The following is a 26,186-nucleotide window of genomic DNA, read 5'->3' on the forward strand; positions in this document are numbered from 1 at the left end:
CGCTACGCTACGACCGCAGAAACTCCAGCAGCTTGTCGTGGCCCTTTAGCTCCATCAGCTTCTTGACAATCAGCAGCTCGTGCAGCTCCTGTTTCGAAAGCTCGCTGTGCTCGAGCCGGTACTCGTCGTCGATCTGTTTGAGCAGCTCGTCCAGGTTCAGTTTTTTCTGCCGGTTGGTGATGATCGAGCGCTCGCTCAGCTTCGCGACGCCCAGCAGATAGTCACGCAACTGTGGCGCGGCGCGCTCGTACAGCCGCAAATTCTCCGTGTCGCGCACCCTCTGCTCGTCCTGCTGCTTGTGCTTAGTGCCCTTGATGAAGTCCAGAATGATGGCCTCCTCCTTGACCTGGTACGTCACGTTCTCGCTCTCCTCGGCCTTGCTGATCCTCACCAGGTCCCTGTTGAGCTTGTACGCGGTGCCGTTGTCGGTGCTGCGGAACTGGAACACCGGGTCTGGCGGGAACGTGTGCTCCAGCTCGAGCTCGTCCACGCTATAATCCTCCACGTTAATAATGTCAATATTCGCGTCCCGCGGCGCCTTGAAATCGCGCGTCATCGCCACCGCCACCTTCGGCTGGTGTCTCAGCTTGCGCCGGCTCTTGTTCACCGTCTCCACGTGGTTCGGACACATCCACTTCGACCCCAGCATTTTCGCTGACGTAAGCGGCGGGTCGAGACAGTCGAGGTGCCATGCCAGCGAGCAATAGTCGCACCGCGTGAGCAGCCGGCCGTTCAGCCCGGACTTCTCGCACTTGTAGCAGAACAGCGGGTTACCCTCCTTGTCGTACACGTTGGTGAGCGGGTCCTGGGCCTCGGCGAGCAGCTGGCTGTATGTCTTTGGTGGTTTCATATTGTCGTCCTCAAAGTCGCCGTCTTTGCTCATTGTCACGCCCTCAAACGCCTCGGCCACTTCGCGCGGCAGCCGGAACGCGAGCGGGTTGTGTGTGTTCAGCTCGTCCAGCAGCACAGAAAATATGCCGATGTGGCTCTTTTTGGGTTTTTGCCGGCTCGCCACGCACTCGTTGCAGTACCAGTGGTCCGGCAGGTCGTCCTCGCTCGCGGGCGGGTTGAGACATTGGAAGTGGAACGACCGTGGACATCCTTCGCAGCAGAGAAACAGGCCCGGCAGCCCGCACGCGGCGCAGAAGTCCTGGTTGTGAACTGTCGGGTCGTCGTCGGGACTGGCGACGACAGAATCTGTTGTCACCGCCAACTGGCCGTTCGTCTTTTTGCGCGGCGTTTGTTTCACGCGTCTCGACAGCATCTCCGTGTTGCCCGCCGTGCGACGGCCCCGTTTGCGCGACCCCGGCCGCGACTGTCCATTCGTCTCCACAGGCTCCTGCGGCCGTTTTGCGACAGGACGCAGCGTCCTGTGCGTCGCGTCGCGCTCCGTGCTCAGCTGCGTGAGCTCCTCCGACCGCCGCGTGCTCAGCCCGGCTCTATACTTTAGTTCCTCAGCCTCAAACGCCTCTTCATCCTCCTGATCCAGCGAATCTGGTGTAGACGACCGTTTCGGTCCTTTTCCCCTCCCGCGGCGTCTCCCGCCAAACGCCTCCTTGCGCACCTTCACCGATGGCGGCTCTTCCAGCGGCTGCCCCGTCACAGAGCTCGCCGTCGTCGGCGACTCGTCCGTGGCCCAGTCTAGCCCCGATCCGTTGGCTTCGTCCTGTAGCCGTTTTTCCGTGTAGGGCGACGCGTTTTCCACCAGCGTCGCGGCCGGCTCTGTCTTCACGGCCTCGCTGGGCGTCCTGTCCCGCAGTTCGCGCCGCACCACGGGCTTGTCGGTGTTGGCGCCCTGTATCCTGATGCGAGAAGTGTATGCCATGGGATTGAGGAAGAAAAAAATGTTTGAAAAGTTGCGTCGATCGTCGCAAACCATCAAACAGAGAATGCTCGAAACGGGGACGCAGAAGCGCTCGAATCGCGCTCTCCGCTGGCGTGGTGGCAGATTGACCATCTACGCCCAGCACGCGATAGACGGCAGACGTCCTTAGGCACACCTGACACCAAAAACGGCAGCACTACAAGCCCTACAGGCAACGATTGGTCTCTCCAAGGTTATCTGTCTACCTTCACGTAGCACCCACAGGGCACGCCCAGCACGCCCAGCACGCACCAGCTACAAGTCTGTGCCACGACAATAAAAAATGTAGCAGATCATTTCTGACTCACCTTCATATATTTGAGGCCCAATGCAGTAATTTTCAGTTATGCGCAAATTCTCTTCAGCTTCCAAGATCCTAGATAAATCGCGGTTTGTGCCCTCAACGGGCTCGTATCCACAAGGATACAAGGTGGGGGCGCTTGCCACGGGCGTAAAGAAAAACAACGCGGTCGATTTGTCGATCCTGGCCTCGTCTGTGCCGGCCTCGGCTGCCGCAGTGTTCACCACCAACAAGTTTCAGGCCGCACCGGTGCTGGCGTCCAAGGACATCCTCAGCACGACGGGCGGCCAAAATATCAGTGCGATCGTGGTCAACAGTGGCTGTGCGAACGCCGTGACCGGCGAGGGCGGCCTCAAGGACGCCTACACGATGATAGAGACGGTGGGCCGCGAGCTTGGTGTTGGCTCGCGGTCTGCTCTGGTTATGTCGACAGGGGTTATTGGCCAGCGTTTGCAAATCGATAAAATAACCAGAGGCATAACCGAGCTCGTGGGCCCGCAGCTTGGCTCGTCGCACGAGCACTGGCTCTCGTGCGCGCGCGGCATTATGACCACCGACACGTTCCCCAAGCTTGTCTCCAAGAGTTTCGAGCTCGACGGCGTGAAGTACTCTTTAGCTGGGCTTGCCAAAGGTGCAGGCATGATCTGTCCCAACATGGCCACGCTGCTCGGTTTCTTCGTCACGGACGCCCCAATAGCTGCTCCGGCGTTGCAGAATATGCTCAAACACGCGACCGACCGCTCGTTCAACTGCATCTCCGTCGACACGGACATGTCTACGAATGACACGATTGCGGCGCTCGCCAACGGCGTGGCCGGGGGAGAAACTATAACCGAGGGCCACCGGAACTACGACGCGATCCAGGCGGAAATCACCGCTTTCGCCAAGCAGCTGGCCCAGCTGGTCGTCAGAGATGGCGAGGGCGCCACCAAGTTTATAACTCTCAAGATCCAGGACGCCCTCTCCTACGAGGACGCCAAGACGGTGGCCCACTCCATTGCCAACTCCTCGCTGTTCAAGACCGCGATGTACGGCAAGGACGCCAATTGGGGCCGAATTCTGTGTGCCACGGGTTATGCGGGCGTCGAGGTCAACCCGGCGAAAACCAGTGTCTCGTTTATCCCAACCTCCGGCCCAGCACTCCAGCTGCTGGTGAATGGAGAGCCAGAGACGGTCGACGAGGCCAGAGCGTCCGAGATCCTTGAGCAGGAGGACATTGAGGTGCACGTCAATCTGGGCACCGGCGGCGGTTATGACTGTGAGTTCTGGACTTGCGACATGTCTCACGAGTACGTGACAATTAACGGTGACTACCGCACATAGAGTTGGTTATAATTTCCCCCTTGAAAATAATATTAATTAATTTATTTATCTTTTTTTTGTTATGTTCGAGGGCTCTTCGGGCGGACAGCCGCCCCCTCAACAGCAGATGACGCCACAGATGATCATCCAGAACCTCATGCGGATGGATCCACAGCAGCGGAACGCAGTTATCATGAAAAACCCGCAATTGCAGATGTTTCTCCAGCACTACGAACAACAAAGAAAGGCTGCACTCAACCAGTCGATGAACCCCCAGATGCAGGCAAAAATCATCCAGCAGCAGCAACAGCGACAGATCCAGCAGCAGAGACAGCAAATATCCGGCCAGGTTCCGGGCCAGATGCCACACCAGATACCGACGCCTGTGCCCGCACCGCAGGTGGCCCAGAAAAACCCCGGCATGCAGGCCCAGAAACGTATGGTTCGTAAACGGAGCTCTGCAAAGGACCCGCTTGACCCTTCTGGAACGCCTGTAGGCTCGCCCGTGATATCTCAAGGACCGCATCCTGTCCAGAACATGGGATATCCTCCAGGTGCGCAATCTGGACCAGTGCCCCCTCCAGTCGCGCAGGCTCCGCCGCAACCGGTTGTGCCTCTCTCAGAGAGGATAGAAGACACTCATAAATGGTCAAAGACGTTTGAGAACGAGGAGAAAGAGGTGCCTACGTCAATCAAGGTGTACGAACAGATAATCGAACGCGATATGGACTACGACCGTCGTTCGGTGGCCGAAACCAAGAAACCTTTCAATGCAGAGCAATTGCAGGCAATGGCAAGAGATCTCAAATTTTACCAGACCATCAGAGACTCCCGGCTCAAGGCTATAGCGTTGACGGAGGCCGGCAAAAACGCAGAAAGTATTTGGGGCGACGGGTACTCGGGCTATGGAAACGGTTTCAGCGCAGGCAAGACCCGGCTAGTGTTCCCCAGAAACCGCAAGAAGCATTCGCGCGTGCCGGACGATTACATACCTCCCGAGGCGTACGAGAAACAAGCCAATAAGCCAGAGGAGCTGGTTCCGATTCGTCTGGAGTTTGACGTAGACAGAGATTCTTTCAAGCTAAACGACACTTTTCTGTGGAACTTGAACGAGGGAACCATCTCTGTGGAGCGGTTTGCACAGATTCTAATGGAAGACTACAAGTTTCCCCAGGGACAGGCATCGAACGTGGAAAAAATAGTGAGCAGCATCAAGGAACAAATCAATGAGTACCATCCAATGGTCTATGGCGAGTTCAAAGGTTCTGATCTACGGCTGCCGATTTCTGTGGATATAACCATCGGCAATAACCAGCTGGTGGATAAGTTCGACTGGGACCTAGCGAACCCAGATAATGACCCAGAGGAGTTTGCGAGGGTAATGTGCGAGGAAATGGCTCTTCCGAACGAGTTCATGACAGCTATCTCTCACGCAATCCGTGAACAGTGCCAAATCTACGTCAAGTCGCTATTTTCCGTTGGATACAAGTTCGACGGGTCGCCGATCACGAGTGACGAGTTCAAGGACCTTAACCGTTCGCAGATCGACAAGGACTCGGTTGTTAGAGCGCGCCATCACTTACAGGAGTACACGCCGTCATTGCAAGAGATCACGTTCGACGCACTGGAGAAAATCACAAAGGAGAGAGAAAGAGAATCACGCAGAAAGAAACGTGGCCAGACCCGTGTTGGCCGTCGCGGAGGAATCGTACTGCCCGATCTTCACGATCTGCCAAAGACGTTCCGCACTCCGGTGCCTTCAACAGTTCTTCCGTCCGGCGTCAATCTTGGGCCTCCCGTGGACAGCTACATCGACTTCCCGTTGCAGGTGGAAATTCCACAGGAGCAACTACAGGCTCTTGAGGAATTCCGGGCACAAGAGCGGGTGCAGGCTGTGCCGGTCGACCGCGTGGGTCCCGTGGTGGCCAGCAACGGCGTCGCTTACCAGATCGACATGCAGCGTGCGATTGTGAGGATCAAGCTAAGAAAATAAATAATGGGTTAAGATATAATAACTTTTGCGGGCTGTTCGGAGGCGCAGGGTACAGAAATATTTTATTTTATTTACTTGTCTCCAAATAAATGGCTAACAATATAGAGCTAGACACTATGAACGTGGCGGATCGCGTTCCAGAATCGGAACCGCGCGACTCGCTACTGGACTCTTTCAGTCCTCAGGGCCCCGTGGAGGGCGACACGCGGCTCCAGCAATCTCAGACATCTACACAGGAGATTACGAGCAACATTGAAAATAGAATAACTAGTACAGAGTCCAGCACCGGCAGCTCCACCCTGACATACGTCCGAAACCAGTTGCGTTACATGCTGACGAATGCGCCGCTTTTGCGATTCGTTGTCCCCGAAAATAGATACAATGCGCTGCGAACGACCGCCCCGATGGTGGGCCGCGGCCAGGATGGCGTTTTCAGCAACATGTCTGCCAAGCCAAGCGTTCCAACAGGCACAGAGCCTTCATACCAGCTGCCCTCGTACGAGGAGGCGTCGCAGGACCCCACGCCGCCCTACTGGGAGGCCTCAATCATGGCCGGGTACGAGGACGAGATATTTGTGGACGGGCTGCCTGTGGGCAACATCATCAATTTTCTGTGGAACATGACGGTGAGCATTTCATTCCAGTTTGTCGGGTTTGTGATTACCTACTTATTGCATACGTCGCACGCTGCCAAGAACGGCTCACAGGCTGGCTTGGGAATCACTCTGATCAGTTTCGGCTACTCGTCGATTCCTGTTTCCTACGGGAGCCAGTCGTCGCACGAGGGTGAGAAATTCGAGCCCTCGTCTCCGAATTCGATCGATATCGACTCTTCTAATGCCGTCGACGGCCACATAGACAAGTTCACTTCCACGCTGCCGCTGCTCGAGACGTCCGACCTGCCGGACACCACGTACCTCAATTCGACGCCGATTTTCTCCTACGCGCTGATTTCGTTTGGCATCTTCCTTATATTCAAAGCTATATTTAGCTATCTGAGGGCCAAGAAGGCGGAAAGGCTCATTCTCGAGCCCCAGCAGCCTGTCTAATTAGTTATTTGAGAACCACGAGCATTTTTTCATAGATGGTGAAGACAATTCCTCCGCTCAAAATCAGCCGTCCCAAACGAGGTGTGGCTCCTTTCCAAAACGTCATCAGTCCTTCCTCTTTGAAGATCTTCACAAAGCAGTTCAGCGTGCCCGTGTACAGCTTGTCTGCTCCAAGACCTTGCATCCGTGTCTTGACCGTGTCGATCGGCATCGTGGTGTACACGGTCACAACACCAGCAAAGGCCCCGAGCAGGAACGTCAGCTGGCTGCTAAGAGGTTCGTTTGGCTTTGTCCCGCTAGCCTGCTGCAGGAACGTCTTGATGCTGTTGTACGCTCCCAGTCTCACGGCAGAGTTCGATCCTTGTCTCAGGGCCACCGGCACCAGTCCCTGGTAGAGGCCCCTGAAACCAAGGTCTTTTAGAAGTCGGAAGGTTCCGAACCCATGCTGGTATTTCGGAGTCGCGCTCCGTTTGTCGTCGATCATGGCTGTTTTAATAGCCTCGGCAGGCGTCACCGCGACCACACTTTCCAAGAGCCCGGCCCCCAGGCCGGCAAGCACGCCTCGAGGACCGCTGAGCTTGCCGTCCTGGTCTGCGAGCTGTTTCTTGATCGCATCAAACCCGAGAAACCGCACCGATGCCTTGGCTGTGTTTCCGATCACAAATGCCGGACACCCAACGTACAATGCGCTGGGTCCCTGGGTTTTGGCAACGGTGTAGATAAGCACGAGTGGATTACGTGACATCTTGGCGCTCTTATCCACGAGCTGAAGTCTGGTCTTTGCGAACTCAAAAGGATAAGTGACCACGCCCTCGACGGCTCCGGCGACTCCTCCCGCAATAAATGATTTGAATGGGTCTGGTTTTTCGGACATAGGGTTAATGAATGAATTAATATTCGGTATCGATTATTTCAGTTTTTCAGATTTTCCACAATTTTTTTTTTTTGAAGCCTGTTCACTTCTCTCTATGTATTCATTTATTATCTAAGCTCTGGATCAGCCGTTTTTTCACTCCATATCATCCTCAAACATCGCGTCGTCAAGGTCCTCATCATCCTCTTCGTCCTCCGCATCCTGGTTAGCACGTAACTGCGCGTAGTACGCCTCCAAAGCGTCCAGCTCCTCGGCCGTATCGGCAGTTCCCGGCCCAGTAGCGTCTGAGCCCGCCGTTTCTGAACCACTGTAGCCAGCACGGCCGCCCGAGTCGGTCTCTGACTCCTCCCTCTTGATCGGTTTCTCGATTCCCGTCTCCGTAGCCTCCTTTTTGACACTTGGAATTTCCTGCCCTAGGCCGTTCAACAACGACTTGCCAACCGTACTCTCCATGTGCCAGGACGGTAGTGCGTTTTGCTTGAGCGTCTCGCTCTTCTGCTCCTTTGACTCGCGCTCCTGTCTCATTTCCTCGTCGTCCGCCGTGATCGACACGTGCACCGTGGCCTGAGACTTCTGTGCTGCGTTCTGCAACGATTGCGACATGCCGCCCGGCTTGCCATTGCGCGGCACCTTCGAGCTGACCGTGTACGATGCCACCGAGCTCGACGAGACAGGGATGGCCTTGACCAGCGAGGACTCAAAGTTGTTATCCTCGATCTTCATGTTGTCGATCTTCTTGAGGGACTCGATGATCGGCTCGATCTGAGACATGAGCTTCTCCAGCTTCTCCTGGCCTTTTTGCGCTTCCATGCCGGAATCATCCTCGATCAGCTTGTCTCCGCAGACAGAGCATTCGAACGATGCCTTATCCTCGCTCAACAGCGACGCCGCGTCCAGAAGCGAATATTTAGTCCGGCACGATGGACACACATAGCCCTGCGGGTCGCTGAGCTGGTCCACCTCGTCCTTCACCATTTTCACCAGTGAATGGATCTTCCATTTAATGGCGTCGATGGCCTCGACCCAGCGCACAAAAAAATACGTCGTCGTCATCATCCGGTACTGCGGCGAGTCCTCCTTCTGTGTATATGCCACAATGAGCCGGTCTTCCAGCAGCCGATTGCAGTACGACCGAAACACCTTGCGATGCATACAGGTGAGCTTCAGCATGTCTTCCTCGTACACCACCGAGTGGAAAAGAAGGACTTCCATTATGAGCGCGCACGGCACCGCATAGAATGCCCTCGTGACAAGCCGTAGAAGGTGCTTCACCTCCTTTTCAGACTCTTTGGAAAGCGACATGGAGACAAATAAAGGAAAAAATAAAAAATTCGTCGATCGGTCGATCGACGAGAATCCAAGGTGCCACCAAACCCTTCATCCAAACAGTTACCCAGATGGTTACCTAAATGAATAACCCCACAGGCGACTAACACAAAGGCAACGCAGAAGTCATGTCACTCCTACCCCACGTCGATCTTAAGTTGGGAGCCGGGCCGTTTGGCCGGTAGTGAAGCTATCCCCCCGATAATGCCCCATGGCCCAGACCGCTGGCACCACATTCGCTACCTTTCCCCCATGACTAATTCTTGCTGCCGCCTGTGGCGCGTATTCGTCAATTTCACACAGCTTATCACGTCAAGCTTATCAGTCGTGCCCCTGCCTTTCCTGTTTGGGATTTGCCACCCAGAAAAATAAAACACTGCCTACGTGAGCAATTTACTTAGTTTCTTTATCTCCTTCTCTTCTCTGGTCGTTTGATAGGACACTGAAGAGCTTATTCCCTACTTATTCTTATTATCCAACTGCACCATGAAACACGCAGTTGCCGTCTCTTTGCTCGCCGCCATGGCAGTGCAGGGTCTTGTTATCCCTCACTTTGATAACATCCCTCAGCAGTTCTCCCTTGTCAAACAGGCAAAGGAAGCCGCAAAGACCGAGTCGCCAGTTGTCAACCTGTTGGACGAGACCAACGCCAGTCCGCTGATCACCACGCCAGTTGCAGTGGAGAACATCATTCCAAACTCCTACATTGTCGTGTTCAAGTCCGGTGTCTCCTCAGACTCTATTGACTTTCACATGAGCTGGCTGCAAGATGTGCACTCCCAGACCGTCAACGAGCTGGGACTGAGCCCAGAGGAGGCCTCTGCCCAGGGCTTCAAGTCTGACATCCTCGATTTGACTCACGTCTTCAAGATTAGCGACTTCTTCTCGGGCTATACCGGTGTTTTCCCAGAAGCTGTCGTTAACCTTATCAGAAGACACCCAGACGTTGCATTTGTCGAGATGGACTCTATGGTGTACGCCAACGAGGCTGAGACTCAGACAGGTGCTCCTTGGGGATTGTCTAGAATCTCCCACAGAGAAGCCCTCAGCCTTGGAAACTTCAATCAATACCTATACGATGACGTCGCTGGTGACGGCGTCACAGCATACGTCATTGATACAGGTATCAATGTCAACCACAAGGACTTCGGCGGCAGAGCCAAGTGGGGAAAGACTATCCCAACCGGTGACGATGACATCGACGGTAACGGTCACGGTACCCACTGTGCTGGTACCATCGGCTCTGAGCACTACGGTGTTTCGAAGAACGCCAACCTTGTTGCCGTGAAGGTTTTGAGATCCAACGGTTCTGGTTCGATGTCTGACGTCGTCAAGGGCGTTGAGTTTGCTGCCAACGCTCACATTGCTGAGGCTAAGCAGAAAAAGCCAGGCTTCAAGGGATCCACTGCCAACATGTCTCTTGGCGGTGGCAAGTCTCCTGCCTTGGACATGGCAGTCAACGCTGCAGTCAAGGCCGGCTTGCACTTTGCCGTTGCCGCAGGTAACGACAACGCCGACGCTTGCAACTACTCACCAGCCGCCGCGGAGAATGCTGTCACCGTGGGTGCCTCGACCTTGTCCGACTCGAGAGCCTACTTCTCGAACTACGGCAAGTGTGTGGACATCTTTGCTCCTGGTCTCAATATCTTGTCTACCTATATTGGCTCCGATACCGCAACTGCTACTCTCTCTGGTACTTCCATGGCTTCTCCACACGTTTGTGGTTTGCTTGCTTACTACCTTGGTCTGCAACCAGAGAGCGACTCTCAGTTCGCCTCGTCATCTGTTTCTCCAGCTCAGCTGAAGAAGAACATCATCAAGTTTGGTACCAAGAATGCTCTTTCTGACATTCCAGACGACGGCACTCCAAACGTCCTGATTTACAACGGTGCAGGTAAGAACTTGACTGAGTTCTGGGACGCAGATTACGAGTACGAGTCCGAGAGTTCTCTGAAGGTGGACCTGAACCGGGCTCTAGACATTGCTTCTTCCGTGGAGATCGACTTTGACGGCCTGAAGGAGAAGTTTGACGAGATCCTCAACGAGGTTCAAAGTGAAGTGAAGTCTCTGTTGAACTAGCCGGACTAGCCGAATTGTATGAGCGAGTTCTTTGTTTTTGGGTTTTGTTTTTGTTTTTATTCAGGAAATGATTGCTTTCATTGGGTTTGACTTGCTTCGATAAATACTCTGCATCGGCGACACCTTTGTTTCGATCTATGTTTAAGTAAAATGCATACATATTAGAATTTACCAAGATAATATTTGAGTCACTTTCCAAAACGGTTGCAGTAGCGCAGCAACTGCCAGGTAAATCCTGTAGATTATCCTTACGATCCAAAGGTAAGCGAGTATTTCCACTATAAGCACAACTTCTGGAGGGAAAATCGGTACCGAGTACAATATTCCAAATAGCTGGAATACCACACCGACAATGGGCACAAATTGCAGCGAACTTTGGATCGAGTCGTGTATGCGGTAAATATTAGTGTGTAGTTCGGGTCTCCTTGTTTGGTGCTGCCCCTCGCGCTCTGTTTCTGTCCGTTTGCGTCGGTTCTCCAGTCCCTTCTTCTTATTTGGATATCTCACTCCGTTGTTGTACCACATATAGTCTTTTAAGTTTTGGTCAAAGCTATTTCCAATGAATTTGGAATCTGCATGGCTCTTGCGTTTAGGACGGTCCACTTTTATTCTGGAGCTGATCTTTTGCAGCCAGTCCGAATGGTCGTTGTCGGATCGTTCGACAAACGTTTCTCTGAAAATCTGCTCTTCGTCGCCATTGGCGCGCCTTATTTTGCGCATTTCCCGCTCCATCTGTCTTCTCGAGTCTTGTAGTGAAACGGTTTCGGGCTCCTTCACTTCCGGTGGCTCTGCAACCATGCTATTCTGTCGTTCTCTCCATTCGTCATTTCGGCGTTCAAACCGGCTCACCATCGGCATAGACTTGATGTTTGTACCCGAAATCGTGAGGTCTAGGTTTTTGCTGCGTCGCTTTCGGTTCATCATAGATTTGAGCCAGTTGCTCTTCTTGCTGGTAAAGAGCTGCTCCCCCACAGACTCTACCTCGCCAGCGTTCCTGTCGTGCCGAGAGGCGTTAAAGTGGTAGTACTGGCCTGGGGACTCAATATTCTGCATCGCCATCAAAAAAAGCAAAATAATCGGACAAAGAACAAACAGGTGCTCCTGCAGTTGGTGATATATCACTATTATCATAATAAATAATCTTTTAGCCAGGTTACCCTGCCACCACTCTTTTCGTGTCGCGAAGGAAAACAAATAAACACCGTTCAGAATTCGAGTTGTAGCGGTGCAAGGATGGACGCCACGACAGCTGCTCCAAAGCGTGTCTTTCAGTGTGGAGAAGTCGCCATAGACAGTAGAGAATGTCTTTGATGACTGGTCACAAAGTGTGTGCACAGCCAAGTCCGTTTCCGAAACTCGGCCGGAAAAACTTAGGTGTTCCCCAAGCCTTTGTGCGTTTCTTCTCTAACTTGTAAATAAATGCAAGATTAACATAATTTAATATTTACTTCCCTCCAGACCCGGGATATATTTCAAGTTTGCCCCCTGTACAATAGCCACTAGGAGCAGGAAGCTAGTCCCCAACAGAAACTGACAGCTCGTACCTTTGAATTGACAGTTTTTACTCCCTGACACAGCCATTATATGAACTCATCCGAAGACACGCCTACCGGCCTCCCCAACTCCTCTAACATAGCGACTTTTAATAATATCGGCCCCGAACACACCATGACTCAGATAAAAGAACCAACTACGCCGTCTTTGAAGAAGAATGCAACTTTCGACGCGGCCCCCTTTCCCCAGACTCCCGAGCGTACACCGCATCAGTTGATGCCTGAAGGCACTCCGTTACTGTCACCCACGCACATGAATTCCGGGGCTACTCCTTCAAAACGGCGAAGCACAGACTTCTACAGCTTACTAAAGTCGCCGGATGTCAATCGAAACGATGTCGACCTGAAACGACGGTCGGTCGAGCTCAACAAGATACTCAACAAATCTCCCGAGAGATTGAACAACTATGTTTTCCATGACAGTCTGCTAAAGTCTCCTAAGCGTCAGCCCGGAAGCTCGCCATTCCGTGTGCACAAGAAGAATGACAACGAAATTAAAGAGATATCGGAAAACTTGAAAACGAGGCTCAATTACGCCAATGTGAAAATCCAGCACGGATGGTCAGCCAAATCGATCTCAGAGCTGGAGAAAAACCTTGAGGAGGAGAAGTCGCGAAAGATGCTCACACCTCAGGACAGGAAACAACAGGACAATTTCTGGAAGATGAGGACCGACCAGCTTCCTACATACAATCAGCCGACCATGAACGCCGAGCACAGAATCGCAGCCCCTTCTAGCCCTACCAGCCACGCTATTCCTGCGCGCCGCAAAGCATCGAAGCTGAAGCTGGACGAATTGGCTAGTAAACAGGGATCTGCTGAGTCTGCTTTGTACAAAGCACTTTCGCCCGAACGACCAAAGCTGACCATCGACTCGCGATCAATGCTGCCTCCTGCCAGCCACCAGCGCTCTGCTTCTGATAGCAAGCTTGAGCAGGAGGCCATCATGTCTCTGATATCGCTTTCTTCGCCCGTCAAATACTCTGGCTCGCAATCTCCTTCGCCTCCCCGCCCCGCTGGGTTGCAGAAACCGCCACTATTGTCATTTGACAGAAGACGCAACGCTGGAAATGAGGAAACGGACGAAGAAACGGAGCTCGAAGACGAGGACAACGCGAAAAACCATATTTTCAAATCTCCCCAACGGAACGGACTCAAAGGGCTCGGGCTCACGTCGAAGTCTGCGGCAGATGACGACGACCGCACAGCGAGCGATTACTCTGACTGAATCCGGTCCTGGACACTTATATATAACTTTGCAACACTGTATATGAACACGTCGATCGACGTAAATTCAACCTCGAGTCGAAATACCGATAGTATATTTTGTTTTATTCCATTTAATATCTCGTCTTATGAAAGACACTGTCAAGCCTTTTCTGACCCATCACGAGGACCTTGTGCTAGACGTTCAGTACGATTACTACGGCCGCCAGCTGGCCACGTGCTCTGCGGACCAGCATTTGAAGGTGTTCGATCTGGACGCTGAGAGCTCGTCCTGGATATTCAATGACTCGTGGAAAGCGCACGATTCCACCATAGTCAAGGTCGATTTTGCCAATCCCGAGTTTGGCCATCTGCTGCTATCGATTTCGTACGACCGCACACTCAAAATCTGGGAAGAACGGTTTGAGGAGCCTGCTGGATCTGGAAGAAGATGGAGGCGTCTTTGCACGATTGCAGACTCTCACGGACCGTTATACGACGCCTGCTTCATGCCTTCGCATCTAGGCCTTGGCGTGGGTACCATTGGGTCGGATGGCAAGCTTCGCATCTACTGTTCGTTGGATCCGGCAAATCTCAAGAGCTGGACCCTAGTGCACGAGATAAACGTGCTCAACTCGTCTGTAGCTTCGCATTTGCAGAGCGACTTCTCGCTGTCATGGTGTCCTTCGCGATTTTCAGGAGAGAAGCTGGTTGTGAGTGCATTAGATCAAGCCTACATATATTACAAGGACGAAGCAGACAACAAGTTCCATCAGGGTGTCGTGCTTCCCGAACACAACGGGCTGATCCGGTCAGTTTCGTGGGCGCCCTCGATGGGTCGCTCATACCACCTGATTGCCACAGCGTGCAAAGACGGGTTTATGCGGATATTCAAGCTTGTTGAGAAACGTGACAACGAGTTTGAAATAGAGCTGCTAGCATCGTTCAATGACCATAGGGGCGAGGTCTGGAAAGTGAGCTGGAACCTCACAGGAACGATTCTTAGCAGCTGCGGCGACGACGGCCAGATCAGACTGTACAAGTCCAACTATGCCAACAACTTCCAGTGCATGAGTGTCATAAGTGCTCAGTCGTAGTGAGCCGCTAGAAACATTTCTCAGTGATATATTTGAGCAGCTGTTTGAACCGTTCGTCGCTCAGCTGGTCCCTCATCCGGTCCAACTCCTCCAGATGCAAAACAGACTGCTCCACTGCCTGGAAATTCTGTGCACTTTCGTCGTGCATCTGTCTCACCTGGCTCACCAGAGCATCATTTTCCTGTCGCAACAGCTCAAGTTTGTCGCTTAGGGTGCTGATCGACCGCTGTTTGGCGTCTGCAAGTTTTGTCTGCACGATTTCTCCGGCACTAAGCTTGTGAATAAGGAATGGGGGGTCGTTGCGCTGTTGCCGTTGTCGCGATTCGAATATAATCTCGTCGAGCTCATTGAGTTTTTGTTCCAGGTCCTTTTCCAGAAATATGCCTTGGAACTCGTCCAAGGCTTTGCTGGTCCACATTTCGGTGATTTGCTGATGGAAATCCGTCAAAGTCTCGCGATCAACCCCCGGATAACATTCGACGAGCTTCTCAACGTTGAATTTGTTGACGGTTTCCTGAAGCGAAAACTCTGCCGCCTTGCGCAAACCGTCGAATCGCACATACTTGAGAGTCTCGGGAGGCTCTTTGGCCACTTTTCTGGACTTTCGGTTGCCTCTGGTGCTCATTCAAAATAAATATTGTATATTATTTGTTTACAACAAACACAGCCTTGAGAAAAAAATTCAGATAGAGATTTTTCAAATAAATCATGAAGCTTCTGGTCTCTGCTGAGGAGTCGGGTGCGCTTAAGGAGGTCATCTGCGTCAAAGGAACAGACACTTCAAAACAACAAGCTCCCCAGCCGACGTCGATAAAAACGTTTTGTCAGGAGACAAGGAACACCAGAATCCAGCATTTTATTCTATACAAGAATTATGTGGTAGCAGCTAGACAAGGGGGAAGCATATGTATATACAACTCTGAGGATGAGTACGCAGAAGTGAAGAAAATTGGCAGTCTTTCTGCCTCCGCAGAGGACGTTTTTGTGTCTCTATTCGAACTTGGCGACAAAATATATGCTTGTACGGAAGCTGGCAACCTGAGTATAATAGAGCCCGAAAATTGGGTACACACAACCACCAAGCTCAAGGGGCCGCTTAGCAGTTTTTGCGGAGACGTCTCAAGACCAGGAATTTTTGCATATGGTGGAAAGGAAACCGACCTCACTGTCATCAAGCTGGATACCATGGAGGTTCTGTTTCGGGGCAAGAATGTTCCAAATAACAAACTGGACTTACGCGAGCCAATTTGGATATCCAAAGTTGCGTTTGCTACGGACCCACAAGACGAGCCGGACGTCTACAAACTAATTACCGTCACAAGGTACGGTCACGTGAGATATTATGACTCGACCAAGGGACGCAGGCCTGTTCTCAATTTCAAGCTTTCCGACAAACCGCTGATCACCATGGCTAAGCTCAACGACTGTGAGATTGTTTGCTCCGACACCCACGTCACGACCGCAAAATTTAATTTCAAAAATGGCAGCATGCTCGGGAAGTTCCAGGGTGCTGTGGGATCGATCAAGGCGGTCCATGTTCTGGATAACGTTTTGGCAACTGGCGGCCTTGACAGGTATGTTCGATGCTTTGATCTTGGATCCAGAAACACCATAGCCAAGGTGTATATGGGCACTCAAATTAGCGATGTCTGGTTGGTGGAAGCAAACGAGGAGCAGCCAGAAGAGAAGCCTCAGGAGGTGAAACCTAAGGCCAAAGAACACAATCACTTGGAGGAAGAGGGCGAAGATGACGAGTCGAGCGACGAAGAGGAAATGTGGCAGAGGTTACAAAGCTCTTTAGCTGAGAAGAGAAAGAGACGGAAACTTAAATAGTGGCATTTTTAATAAAATCCATATATTAATATGCTAATTAAATTGTTTAGCCATTTTGCGGTCATGGCCTAGTTTTCTGTTGCTACGGCCGCCTCTGAAAGATTTTTTGGGCTTCGAGCCACTTCCCTCATTTTCCTGGTGCTTGTCCTGCTGAAACTTTGTGCGACTCAAAGATCCGTTCAACGAACCACCAACATCGAGCAATTTCTCTTCCAGCAGCTTGAAGCGCCGCGGGTTGCGCTCAAGCATGCGCGCCCAGCCTTCTATTTGCTCGTCCGTCCATTTGAGCTCGTTCTTCAGCTGGTTTCTGTAGTTTGTGTATCTAGAGCTGCGGTCAAAGGCCTCCGGATTAGACTTGAATATTTGCAATAGCTTGAGGTCCAGCGATTCCATGGTCTGGTCTTTCTCGTGATTTGCATGTTTGCTCTCTGCAAACTCCTCGTCCGACTCATAATCCTCGTCTTTAGCCAGGCTGCCCGCTCCTGTGGTGAGATCCTGGTCGTCGTACGTATCATCCGGCTCGTCTTCGGCGGACTCATACAGCATGCGCAGCGCGTTTTCAAGCGTTTTCTTTTTCAACTGACGCTGAGTCTTGCTATCAGCTTTCAGTGAAAAGTCTTTTTTTCCAAACTGGACACGGGCTTTCTTCTTTTCCGTGTACTCTTCGACTTCTTCTCCCTCCAACACCTTGTTCATCGCCTCTTCCACGGTTTTGTACTTTTTCAAAAGCGTTTTGCATTGAGCCTCCGTGAGTTGCGGGAAAACGTCGAGCAGACTCTGTATTTTGTGCTGGTCGAATGGACTCTTGCTTTCAAAAAGCTTAGTCCTCAGGTCCGGATTCATGTCCTGGAACTTGCTCGAGAGAATTATGCGCGCCACCAGAGGATAGTTTCTGATCAATTGCGCTCTCGAAACAACTCCTAGGTCTTTCACTAGATTTATTATCTTGGCAGACGTCAGACTGACAAACGAGACAAGCGCAATTTCAAAACACTGTTGGGCATGCAATGAGTCTCCTCTGTTGTAGAGTCTTTCCAAAATGTCAATCCAGTGAGCGTTGACAAACCGTTCGCTGAAACCGTCCTGCTGTCCGCGTCCAACTACGACACGCTGCTTACTGCTTCCTCTGTTTTTGATTTTCTGTCCAAGAAGCATACTCAAGGTCTCCAAATCAATGCGGTTGAATTTGGTATCGCTGATCCGCAGCCTCAAATAGTCCTGGAGAGACTTGACGAGCGAGACGTCATCGGATTTGGACGTGATCTTCGACCTCACTCTTCCTTCCACGAGGTCTCGCACTATTCCCACACTGATCAGCGACTGGTTCACATTCATGTTCTCGTACGCAAGACGTAAATAAACCTTGCAGAAATCCCAAACCGACTCGCCCGCGAGCTTGAGGTTGACCAGGTTGTAAATCTTAATGAACTGAAAAACGACGATCTTGAGCCGTTTCTGGTTTCTGACTATTTCCGGGTTAATTGCCCCAAGTGAGAAGATCTTCGTGCTTTCCTCGCTTGTTTCGGAAAGATACACCTTCATGAATGCGGTCAATTGTTGCTGGCTCTTCAAACTAAGCTTGACGCCCTTCTTGGTCGAGATCACGATCAGTTTCTCGAACAGGTCGATATAACTCTCCAGCAAGTGCTGCCAGATAACAGGGTCCTTGTCGATCAAACTAGACCGCAGCTTGAACGGCGGATACGCCACTATAGGAATGTCCAGATGGTCCATAATATAATTCCTATCATTTTTTTCAGGCCGATCGTCGTTTTTTATCGACCCAATATATATTCAATTGTTCCAATGCTGTCCCTCGCAGTGTCTGTTGTGGCCCTTGCGCTCATCTTCACCAATGAGTCATTTCAGCCCATACAGGCAGCCATAGGGTTTGCCATCCTCGGATACCAGATGACCACCTCGCTGATTCCGGCCGTCACCACTGCATTTCTAAAACGTGGCCTGGGAGGCAGGGACCTGTCCAAGCCGGGGAAACCGCTCATTCCAGAGACAATGGGCATCATCCCAGCCATCACATACATGTTTGTGATGATCCTGTTTATCCCGTTCATGTTTATCTTTGGGTCTGACCAGAACGGTCTGTCTGGAATGTTCCCCCATAAAATGCTATCGACGTATTTAGGGTGTCTGCTTTCGCTAATGTCGATGATCCTGCTTGGCCTGATGGACGATTTATTTGACATCAGATGGCGCCACAAGTTTTTCCTGCCTGCCGTCGCCTCGATTCCGCTGCTCATCGTGTACTACGTCGACTTCGGAGTTACAGCGATCCTGATTCCGCACTTCCTCCAGCAATGGCTACACTTGGAGACGAATTCCGTCGACCTGGGCTACTTCTACTACTTTTACATGGCGTCTGTGGCTATTTTCTGTCCAAACTCTGTCAACATTCTGGCAGGTATCAATGGACTGGAGGTTGGACAGACAGTCGTCATTGCTGGGCTTTTGCTGCTCAATGACTTGTTTTACCTGTCCATAGGAACTATCCAGTCGCCAAGCTACTCGATCCACCTGCTCAGCATGTGTTTCCTCATCCCATTTGTCGGCATTGCTCTGGGTCTGCTCAAGTACAATTGGTTCCCGGCCAGAGTGTTTGTTGGAGACACCTGGTGCTACTTTGGAGGCATGGTGTTTGCGGTCGTCGGTATCTCGGGCCATTTTGCAAAGACACTGATGCTATTTTTTCTGCCGCAGATCGTCAATTTCGTTTACTCGGCTCCGCAACTCTTTGGACTCATACCGTGTCCACGTCACCGGCTGCCAAAGTTCAACGAAGAAGACGGCCTGCTTTACAACTCATACACGGAGTATGGGCAGATAGACGCTACGAGCGAGAAGGGTAGGCAAAATCCACCGCTAAACTCAAGACTGGTCCCAGTAGTTTTATTTCTCGAGAAATTAAAGCTCATTGGAGTGGTCAAAGAATACCAAGACGGAGAATGGGTGATTCATAAGACAACTAACCTCACCATCATAAACCTATTTATCGTGTGGACTGGCCCAATCAGAGAGGACAAACTGTGCACGCTTTTGCTGGCCACGCAATTTGCAACCGGCTTCTTCATGCTCGTGCTTCGACACACCCTTGCACCTATGCTTTTTGGTTTCGACAACTCCTGGAGCATGCTGAACAGATATAATTAAATGTCTATGCACCCCAAAACGCTTTCCGCTCTTCCAGCAAACTGTCGGCGAGGCCCTGGATCTCTGGATGCTTGATCAACGCCCGAGAGCGGAAAAACTCATCGAGAGACTTCTTCGTGGCTTTCTCGTACTCAAATGCCTGGATCAGCATCTCATACTTGTCAATGTCCTTGACTATTGAGGCTTCGAAGTTACGCTGGTCCTCATAATCAAGCCAAAGTTGCACGATTTCCTCGGAAAAGGCTGCATTATATGGCTTGATGACTTCGCTCAGATAGAGAATCGTGCTGTATTCTCGTCTATTTTTCTCTTTCTTGTCAATATTGGCATCGTGAGGGACGATATCGCCAACCAGACTCTCTGCTATGTCGTGCACAAGCGCGATCTTGGCACATTTGGTCAGATCAGGCTTTTGAGAAAATGCATCGCCGTTCAACGACATCGCTATGATAGACATTCGATACATGTGATCTGCAATACTCTCAGGGTTGGGGACCTGGTGGTCGATCCAGCCAGTCCGCTTCTGTTGCTTCAGTAGCGATGCGATCTGATAAAATGCATTAATGTAGTTGTAATTCTTTCCGTTAGCTTCGGCCGGAGTCAAAAGTTTCCGAATATCAGCAGGGAGAGCATGCCGGGGGTCCCACTCAGACGTCGTCATAGTTGATAGTGTGCGAGCCGCCAGCCTGAAAGAGCGACAAAAATGCGAAAGAATGTTGGAAAAATAAATATATAAACAATGCACGCTGGCTTACCAACGTCTCACGTAACCATCTAGGTGCGAGGTGTAATTGATAACATGCCAAACCGGACCAGCTTCAGGTGCTGTAGGCTTCCGCATGCTGGTCAGGCGTTGAAACACAAACACTACGAGGAGTAAGCTCTGGGCTCTGGGCTCTCGTTAGAACTTCCGCTCTGAAAAACCTGGCTGTAATTACATTGACACCTTGGAGACACTGTCTTAGGCACGAACTATAGCCTATATCATAGCGTTGAATAATGACATACAGCGTATGTCAAAATCCGCTTTTAAGGCCAGAACAAAACTAGCAGTACACAGCTCCCTATGGCTGACTTGGCCTACCTACAATCTCTCCTCATGCTCATTTATTATTCGCATACTTAAGCAACAAGCTCAACAACACCTCCGGCAGCACGGATCTTCTCCTCAGCCAACTTCGAAACGTATCTGGCCTTGACAATAACTGGAACATTTGGCAATCTTCCCTTACCCAAAACTTTTCCGTAACCAGAAGCCAACGTGTCAATGACAACGGCAGAGTCCTTGTTGCTAGAAGCAAGCTTCTCATCCTTGTTTTCCACCAACGACCAGAGCTTCTCCAAGTTGATGACTGGTTTCCAGAAATGGCCTTGTTGCTTGTGGAAGTATCTCATACCGACTTTACCAAAGTAACCTGGGTGGTATTTGTCCAAGTTGGTTCTGTGGTGGTGTTGACCACCAGCCATACCTCTACCACCTGGGTGCTTTCTGTGCTTTCCAACACGACCTTTACCGGCCGAGACGTGTCCTCTGTGCTTTCTAGTTTTGGTTAATCTGGTAGGCATCTTTGGTGGAAGAAATTATTTGACTTTACCAATTTTCACTATAATTTTACTCTCTGCCATTTTTCACCATGCTCACAAATCGGGTCAGTAAAATATTTTTTCAGCTCGCACAACCCTCGAACCCGCTAATAAAGTCACGTGAACAAGACATATTCAGTATCTATCTCCTCGGATATCCCAGACCTCGGCGTAGGTGCTCTTGCCCTTGGTTTCGGGTACTGCCCTGTAGATAAACGCGTAGAATCCTGCACAGACAGCTGCAAACAGCAGAAACGTGTATCCTCCTATGGAAGAGTTGAGAATAGGGAAAAGAAAGCCGACCGCAAAGCAGCTGATCCAGTTGCAGTCTGTTCCCCAGCTTTGGGCCAGGTCTTTGATTTCCACCTGTGATAACTCGCTAATCATCAAAAATGGGATAGGTCCGCATCCAATAGCAAAAGAGCCGACGTAAACGAAGACTCCGAGCAATGTGAGCGCAGAGTTGCCAGAAATAATGCCGAGACTGAGTGACGCGGACGCCACGCCCATGATTGCCACTGAGGCAAGTAGCATTGGTTTGCGGCCAACTCTGTCCAGAAACAACGATGCGGCGAAAGTGATAAGCATGTTCCCGAGGCTGATAAGACAGTTGATTGCAACAGCATGTGCTGGGAACAGCCCTGTCAGGATCTTGACTCCGTAAAACACAATTGAGTTGATTCCAGCAAGCTGCTGTCCCACCATCAGCACCGTCGAAACCATGCGCGAGTTTCTGTAGTTTGGGTTTGTCAGATAAGTGTAGAACGACAGTGTCTTGAGCGACGGGTTAGACTCTATGAGCTGCGCATGTTTTCTCTTCTCTTCCTTCCAGATTTGAACCTCTTGCGCGCATTGTAAGGTATTGTTGCCTCTGAGCTTGTTCAAAATGCGCAAGCCTCCGGTTTCGTTGCCCTGATTGAGAATGAGCCATTTGGGAGACTCTTCCAGTAGCAGCAGCGAGAGAAGCAGCGTAAATGCTGCCAGAACCGCTCCTGACCCCAAAATTAGTCTCCAGTTCAGTTCTGTAGCCCACCGAATGGCCAGCACCTGTGCGAGCAGAATCCCCAAGTTGATGCTGACCTGGTTCATTGATCCCAGCACGCCTCGCAAGGAAACCGGCGCAATTTCGTTGATGTACAGCGGAACGAACACCAAAGCACACCCTGCACCCAGTCCACTCACAAACCGCCCAAACAGCATCCACAGATAGGTCTGAGCGTTGTACTCCAGATACGAGCCTATAGTGTAATGGACAGCTGTGACGAGAAAGCTGGATCTTAGACCGAGACGGGAGCTGATTTGACCAGCGAACGTGGACGCTATCAGGCCACCAATGGAGAAGATCGAAGTGAGCAAGCCTACTTGTGAACTGTCGAGTCCCAGCGCCTGCTTGATGAGCTCCTCAGGAGCATTGAGCTCTGACATGTGGAATCCGTATTGGATGGAATTTAAACAGACCAGCCCGACAGAAGTGACCAATGCGGCCGTGTAGCCATCCTGAGCAGCTGGCAAAACCAAAGGAGTAGTAGGGGTGGCGGTATTGCGGCTCATGCTCAGAGGGAACAACCTTCAAAGATGTCAACTTTATCTTATCGTGTACACCTTTGCACGGGGCCAGTGGAAAATTCAACCCCACAATGTCTTTCACCACAGAAGAGATCGACAACCTTTCGGTACGCGACGCGGTGGCCGAGGTCATTGGCTCGTCCCAGAACGAGCGATTAGGCCTTCCGCCTGGAATTCGCGTGCCATTGCTTGTTTCTTCGGCAGCCCTGGTGGGCGGGCTGTCGGGAATGGTGTTTGGGTACAGGGAGGCAGGACTTCGGTTTTTGGCTAGCAATTCGCATCGGCTGCCGACAAACAGAAACGGCTGGTTTATGTATCACAAACGGAAAGGATACTACTGTTTTGCGCAATCGTTTGTGCTTGGGGCCAAAACAGCCGGCAAGATTGGATTGTTCACGGCTGTCTTGTTTGGAACAGAGGCACTACTCGACGAGGTACGCCACCTAAAGGATTTCTGCAATACTATGGCTGCCACCACATTGACGGGGTTCTTTTACGCCTGGGCTTTGGGCATGAAGCCTGTGCAGGCCAAACAGTACATTCGAAAAGGTGGAAAATACGGACTAGTGCTCGGCGTGGCCCAAGATGCAGTGACATTCTTACGTGGGGGTTACGTGTGGTACATAAATGGGGTGTTTGGGATCGAGCCCAAAAAATTGCACGAAAGATTCAATTAGCAGACTGTGGGCTCCTCTTCGTCATCCAGGTTCGGCACAGGATAGTTCAGGATCACGGCTATTCCGGTCAGCTGGTTTAGCTGCTCGCCACTGTCGTGTAGACTGGAGAAAATGACAACCTCCCCGCCATGCTCTTTCACCTGTTCCGTCATATGGATGTATTTCTTGCGCTGCGCAATGTCATCACTTTTAAATAATGTGTCTGTGATCATCAGCGTGCGGACTGCTCCTTGCAGCTCTATTGCCTTTGTCACCTCTGCCTCTCCATACCATGCCTTCCCCTCGTCGTCGTTCAGCAGCTTGCTAAACTCGTCAAACAGCATCACACTGTGCTGGAACTTGGTGTCGGAAAGCTGTTTTTGGAGCTCAGGCGTTTTCAATGCTTCTTCGAGTCCCTGTAGGTACCCAGTGGACGAGTGGGCCACAACGAATTTAGATTTTGACTGGATGAGAGACTTGTCCTGGTTGCTCACGGCGATGCTAAATATTTTATCATACAACTGACGGGCGCTGAAACCCGGAGAAACAAGCAAGATGACCTGCAGCTTGTCAATGTTGAAGTTACGGATCACTGATTCGGCCACCGTTTCCATGAATTTGTTTAGGGCCTTGTCGTGGGCGCTCGAGTCTCCTCGCTTCTTCTTGGGGATCGACTTGTCGATTTTGGACCTTAGAATGGTCATGTTCTCTGTAATCAGACACAAATGGGCAACACCTTCCTGTAATACCACTGCGCCAATCTCAGCTTTGGCCTCTATCGAGCAAGATTTGTTGACCAAGTCCAGAGAGATGTCGTCCCAGTCGTTTTTATAGAGCGTGAATTTTTGGTTGAACTCCAACTCTGCAGTGTGGTAGGAGCCCTGTGGAACGTCTTCGTGCTGCTCCACGGTGCGTCCTTTGATCCGCATCACCTCATCACTGGGTGTAAAGTCAACACTCTCCACACTGAGCGAGAGAGTAATAAGCTTGCGCACTGGCTTGTCAGATGGGGACTTTTTGATATTTCTATGGGTTTTCAGCCGCACCTCGTCATCCTTCGCAATCAGGTTGTATAGCGTCCACAGATCCTCACCATCCTGAGGAACAAGACTCACAGACCCGCTCTTGTCCTTCTGGAAAGAAGAATGCACTAGCTTCATGAATTAAATATAAATTAGTTTTTTTTGCAGGCTGTGTATATATTACGCATTTATCTCACGGAAGCACCAACAAGTGAGGCGGCCTTACAGACCTTACCGTCCTTGGTGACCAATCTAGCATCTGGCTTTCCTTCTTGCTTGTAAATAACCTCAAGTTTGTCATTGGTGCTGAAGTTAGGCTGCACCTGCTCAAAGATCTTCTTTTTAGGATTGAGCTGCTTTTCTGGAGTACCGTCAAAACCTTCGAAGAAAACCTTGTCTCCAGCCTTGGCGCCCTCTGGTGGGTTGATGAACTCCACAGTCTCGCCCTCAGAAGCACACAGAACCATGGCAGACGACTTGATTCCTCTCATTGTGACCGGCTTCAAGTTGGCAATCACCACCACATATCTCTGCTGCATGGCCTCCAAAGGATAATATTTCACCAGGCCAGAACAAACGGTTCTTGGGCCCTCTTCGTCGCCCATGTGGATGGTGGAGACGTACAGCGCGTCGGCGTCAGGGTGCTTGATGGCCTTCTCAATGAACCCGACTCTGAAGTCCACCATCGAAGGGTCTGGACCGGCAGCAGCAGGCTTGGCCGCATCGGCCTCAGCTTTAGCTTTGGCCTTAGCGGCCTTCTTGGCCTCTTTAGCAGCTTTGGCAGCAGCAAGAGAAGCCTCGTCGGTTGGCTTTCCTTTCTTGGGCTGCTCTTTTGGCTGCTCTTTTGGCTGTTCCTTTGTTTTACTTTTCTGCTCGTCCTTGGAGTCCTTAGCATCCTTCTTCTTCTTTTCCTTAACCTCTCTTGGCAAATCAACAGAGTAGTCGATCGTAAGCTTATTTTCAACACCGATCTGGTTTTGGATCAGATCAATCCATCTGATAATGTGTCTGTACTTGGCCAAATCCTCCACGGAGGTCCACTTTTGTGCGAGCGGAAAAACATGCTCGAAAACGGCGGTGTCTGCTTCCGATGGTTTCAAACCAACGATGTAGGTTTTCGATCTCAGAGAGTCGTTGAGCTGGGTCAAATTCTCCTCAATACGGCTGCTGAGGGTGACCCATTGATCGCGTAAGGCAAGCTCCTCGGTCGAAAGGTCTTGAGCCACTTTAAGGTTGGCAAATTTATCTGTGAGAGACATGGATTAAAATTTTTCGAAATAACTTAAAATATGCCTTGTCGAAACGAACTTCTAATGACGAAGGCATAATTTTGTTCAGGGCATGTTTTTGTCTAAGTTTGGCAGCTCAAACTGTACCTTATAGTAACGCTTTTCCGCCGTTCATTAAATGAATTCTTTCTTTTCTCGCTCCAGTAACAGCAGTCTGTGGATCCCATCTTTAAAGGTAGCAGTTTTTCTTATCAATTTTTGGCGACGACCTAACAATTTAGTATAGGCCTTCGAGCAGGTAGTCGCTGGACCGAGTGATTGCAATTCTACTGCGTATCTTTCACCCAGGCCTCTTATATTGTGGTTTTACTCTTGACCGTCTGGACCACGGTAGCAGCAGGTAAAAGTCACCAAATAGCTGAGACGTAGCATAATGCGACGTGAGTAAATCATCCGCAAGTCCTAAGATGACAACCTACTACGGTAG

General features: G+C 51.0%; 19 protein-coding genes across 19 annotated transcripts; 8 read left to right on the plus strand and 11 right to left on the minus strand.

Moving 5' to 3' along the window:
- Positions 1 to 7: 7 nt before the first annotated feature.
- HPODL_03917 (uncharacterized protein) lies at positions 8 to 1,825 on the minus strand (the record flags this gene model as incomplete). Its single annotated transcript, XM_014078695.1, has 1 exon — positions 8 to 1,825. The coding sequence occupies one exon, from the start codon at positions 1,823 to 1,825 to the stop codon at positions 8 to 10; it is 1,818 nt and encodes a 605-aa protein (XP_013934170.1).
- Positions 1,826 to 2,210: 385 nt separating this feature from the next.
- Positions 2,211 to 3,488, plus strand: HPODL_03918 (Arginine biosynthesis bifunctional protein ArgJ, mitochondrial; the record flags this gene model as incomplete). Its single annotated transcript, XM_014078696.1, has 1 exon — positions 2,211 to 3,488. The coding sequence occupies one exon, from the start codon at positions 2,211 to 2,213 to the stop codon at positions 3,486 to 3,488; it is 1,278 nt and encodes a 425-aa protein (XP_013934171.1).
- Positions 3,489 to 3,549: 61 nt separating this feature from the next.
- HPODL_03919 (SWI/SNF chromatin-remodeling complex subunit SNF5) lies at positions 3,550 to 5,460 on the plus strand (the record flags this gene model as incomplete). Its single annotated transcript, XM_014078697.1, has 1 exon — positions 3,550 to 5,460. One exon carries the CDS (start codon positions 3,550 to 3,552, stop codon positions 5,458 to 5,460), a length of 1,911 nt encoding a protein of 636 aa, XP_013934172.1.
- Positions 5,461 to 5,549: 89 nt separating this feature from the next.
- On the plus strand, positions 5,550 to 6,509 carry HPODL_03920 (Metal homeostatis protein BSD2; the record flags this gene model as incomplete). Its single annotated transcript, XM_014078698.1, has 1 exon — positions 5,550 to 6,509. The coding sequence occupies one exon, from the start codon at positions 5,550 to 5,552 to the stop codon at positions 6,507 to 6,509; it is 960 nt and encodes a 319-aa protein (XP_013934173.1).
- A 4-nt stretch (positions 6,510 to 6,513) lies between these two features.
- HPODL_03921 (Tricarboxylate transport protein) lies at positions 6,514 to 7,383 on the minus strand (the record flags this gene model as incomplete). Its single annotated transcript, XM_014078699.1, has 1 exon — positions 6,514 to 7,383. The coding sequence occupies one exon, from the start codon at positions 7,381 to 7,383 to the stop codon at positions 6,514 to 6,516; it is 870 nt and encodes a 289-aa protein (XP_013934174.1).
- A 135-nt stretch (positions 7,384 to 7,518) lies between these two features.
- On the minus strand, positions 7,519 to 8,685 carry HPODL_03922 (uncharacterized protein; the record flags this gene model as incomplete). The annotated part of the gene is made up of 1 exon (XM_014078700.1): positions 7,519 to 8,685. One exon carries the CDS (start codon positions 8,683 to 8,685, stop codon positions 7,519 to 7,521), a length of 1,167 nt encoding a protein of 388 aa, XP_013934175.1.
- Positions 8,686 to 9,195: 510 nt separating this feature from the next.
- HPODL_03923 (Cerevisin) lies at positions 9,196 to 10,788 on the plus strand (the record flags this gene model as incomplete). The annotated part of the gene is made up of 1 exon (XM_014078701.1): positions 9,196 to 10,788. The coding sequence occupies one exon, from the start codon at positions 9,196 to 9,198 to the stop codon at positions 10,786 to 10,788; it is 1,593 nt and encodes a 530-aa protein (XP_013934176.1).
- Positions 10,789 to 10,956: 168 nt separating this feature from the next.
- Positions 10,957 to 11,847, minus strand: HPODL_03924 (uncharacterized protein; the record flags this gene model as incomplete). The annotated part of the gene is made up of 1 exon (XM_014078702.1): positions 10,957 to 11,847. The coding sequence occupies one exon, from the start codon at positions 11,845 to 11,847 to the stop codon at positions 10,957 to 10,959; it is 891 nt and encodes a 296-aa protein (XP_013934177.1).
- A 525-nt stretch (positions 11,848 to 12,372) lies between these two features.
- Positions 12,373 to 13,569, plus strand: HPODL_03925 (uncharacterized protein; the record flags this gene model as incomplete). The annotated part of the gene is made up of 1 exon (XM_014078703.1): positions 12,373 to 13,569. One exon carries the CDS (start codon positions 12,373 to 12,375, stop codon positions 13,567 to 13,569), a length of 1,197 nt encoding a protein of 398 aa, XP_013934178.1.
- A 127-nt stretch (positions 13,570 to 13,696) lies between these two features.
- On the plus strand, positions 13,697 to 14,644 carry HPODL_03926 (Nucleoporin SEH1; the record flags this gene model as incomplete). Its single annotated transcript, XM_014078704.1, has 1 exon — positions 13,697 to 14,644. The coding sequence occupies one exon, from the start codon at positions 13,697 to 13,699 to the stop codon at positions 14,642 to 14,644; it is 948 nt and encodes a 315-aa protein (XP_013934179.1).
- Positions 14,645 to 14,651: 7 nt separating this feature from the next.
- Positions 14,652 to 15,269, minus strand: HPODL_03927 (Kinetochore-associated protein NNF1; the record flags this gene model as incomplete). The annotated part of the gene is made up of 1 exon (XM_014078705.1): positions 14,652 to 15,269. One exon carries the CDS (start codon positions 15,267 to 15,269, stop codon positions 14,652 to 14,654), a length of 618 nt encoding a protein of 205 aa, XP_013934180.1.
- Positions 15,270 to 15,352: 83 nt separating this feature from the next.
- Positions 15,353 to 16,477, plus strand: HPODL_03928 (Ribosome biogenesis protein NSA1; the record flags this gene model as incomplete). The annotated part of the gene is made up of 1 exon (XM_014078706.1): positions 15,353 to 16,477. One exon carries the CDS (start codon positions 15,353 to 15,355, stop codon positions 16,475 to 16,477), a length of 1,125 nt encoding a protein of 374 aa, XP_013934181.1.
- Positions 16,478 to 16,510: 33 nt separating this feature from the next.
- Positions 16,511 to 18,211, minus strand: HPODL_03929 (uncharacterized protein; the record flags this gene model as incomplete). The annotated part of the gene is made up of 1 exon (XM_014078707.1): positions 16,511 to 18,211. One exon carries the CDS (start codon positions 18,209 to 18,211, stop codon positions 16,511 to 16,513), a length of 1,701 nt encoding a protein of 566 aa, XP_013934182.1.
- Positions 18,212 to 18,283: 72 nt separating this feature from the next.
- HPODL_03930 (UDP-N-acetylglucosamine--dolichyl-phosphateN-acetylglucosaminephosphotransferase) lies at positions 18,284 to 19,642 on the plus strand (the record flags this gene model as incomplete). Its single annotated transcript, XM_014078708.1, has 1 exon — positions 18,284 to 19,642. One exon carries the CDS (start codon positions 18,284 to 18,286, stop codon positions 19,640 to 19,642), a length of 1,359 nt encoding a protein of 452 aa, XP_013934183.1.
- A 4-nt stretch (positions 19,643 to 19,646) lies between these two features.
- HPODL_03931 (HD domain-containing protein) lies at positions 19,647 to 20,303 on the minus strand (the record flags this gene model as incomplete). The annotated part of the gene is made up of 1 exon (XM_014078709.1): positions 19,647 to 20,303. The coding sequence occupies one exon, from the start codon at positions 20,301 to 20,303 to the stop codon at positions 19,647 to 19,649; it is 657 nt and encodes a 218-aa protein (XP_013934184.1).
- A 461-nt stretch (positions 20,304 to 20,764) lies between these two features.
- On the minus strand, positions 20,765 to 21,208 carry HPODL_03932 (60S ribosomal protein L28; the record flags this gene model as incomplete). Its single annotated transcript, XM_014078710.1, has 1 exon — positions 20,765 to 21,208. One exon carries the CDS (start codon positions 21,206 to 21,208, stop codon positions 20,765 to 20,767), a length of 444 nt encoding a protein of 147 aa, XP_013934185.1.
- A 153-nt stretch (positions 21,209 to 21,361) lies between these two features.
- HPODL_03933 (metabolite transport protein) lies at positions 21,362 to 22,777 on the minus strand (the record flags this gene model as incomplete). Its single annotated transcript, XM_014078711.1, has 1 exon — positions 21,362 to 22,777. One exon carries the CDS (start codon positions 22,775 to 22,777, stop codon positions 21,362 to 21,364), a length of 1,416 nt encoding a protein of 471 aa, XP_013934186.1.
- A 688-nt stretch (positions 22,778 to 23,465) lies between these two features.
- Positions 23,466 to 24,608, minus strand: HPODL_03934 (Protein dom34; the record flags this gene model as incomplete). The annotated part of the gene is made up of 1 exon (XM_014078712.1): positions 23,466 to 24,608. One exon carries the CDS (start codon positions 24,606 to 24,608, stop codon positions 23,466 to 23,468), a length of 1,143 nt encoding a protein of 380 aa, XP_013934187.1.
- Positions 24,609 to 24,658: 50 nt separating this feature from the next.
- HPODL_03935 (Protein that binds tRNA and methionyl-and glutamyl-tRNA synthetases (Mes1p and Gus1p)) lies at positions 24,659 to 25,729 on the minus strand (the record flags this gene model as incomplete). Its single annotated transcript, XM_014078713.1, has 1 exon — positions 24,659 to 25,729. One exon carries the CDS (start codon positions 25,727 to 25,729, stop codon positions 24,659 to 24,661), a length of 1,071 nt encoding a protein of 356 aa, XP_013934188.1.
- Between the last annotated feature and the right edge of the window lie 457 nt (positions 25,730 to 26,186).

Source organism: Ogataea parapolymorpha, chromosome V, assembly GCF_000187245.1.
Source record: "Ogataea parapolymorpha DL-1 chromosome V, whole genome shotgun sequence".
NCBI classification, from domain to species: Eukaryota; Fungi; Ascomycota; class Pichiomycetes; order Pichiales; family Pichiaceae; genus Ogataea; species Ogataea parapolymorpha.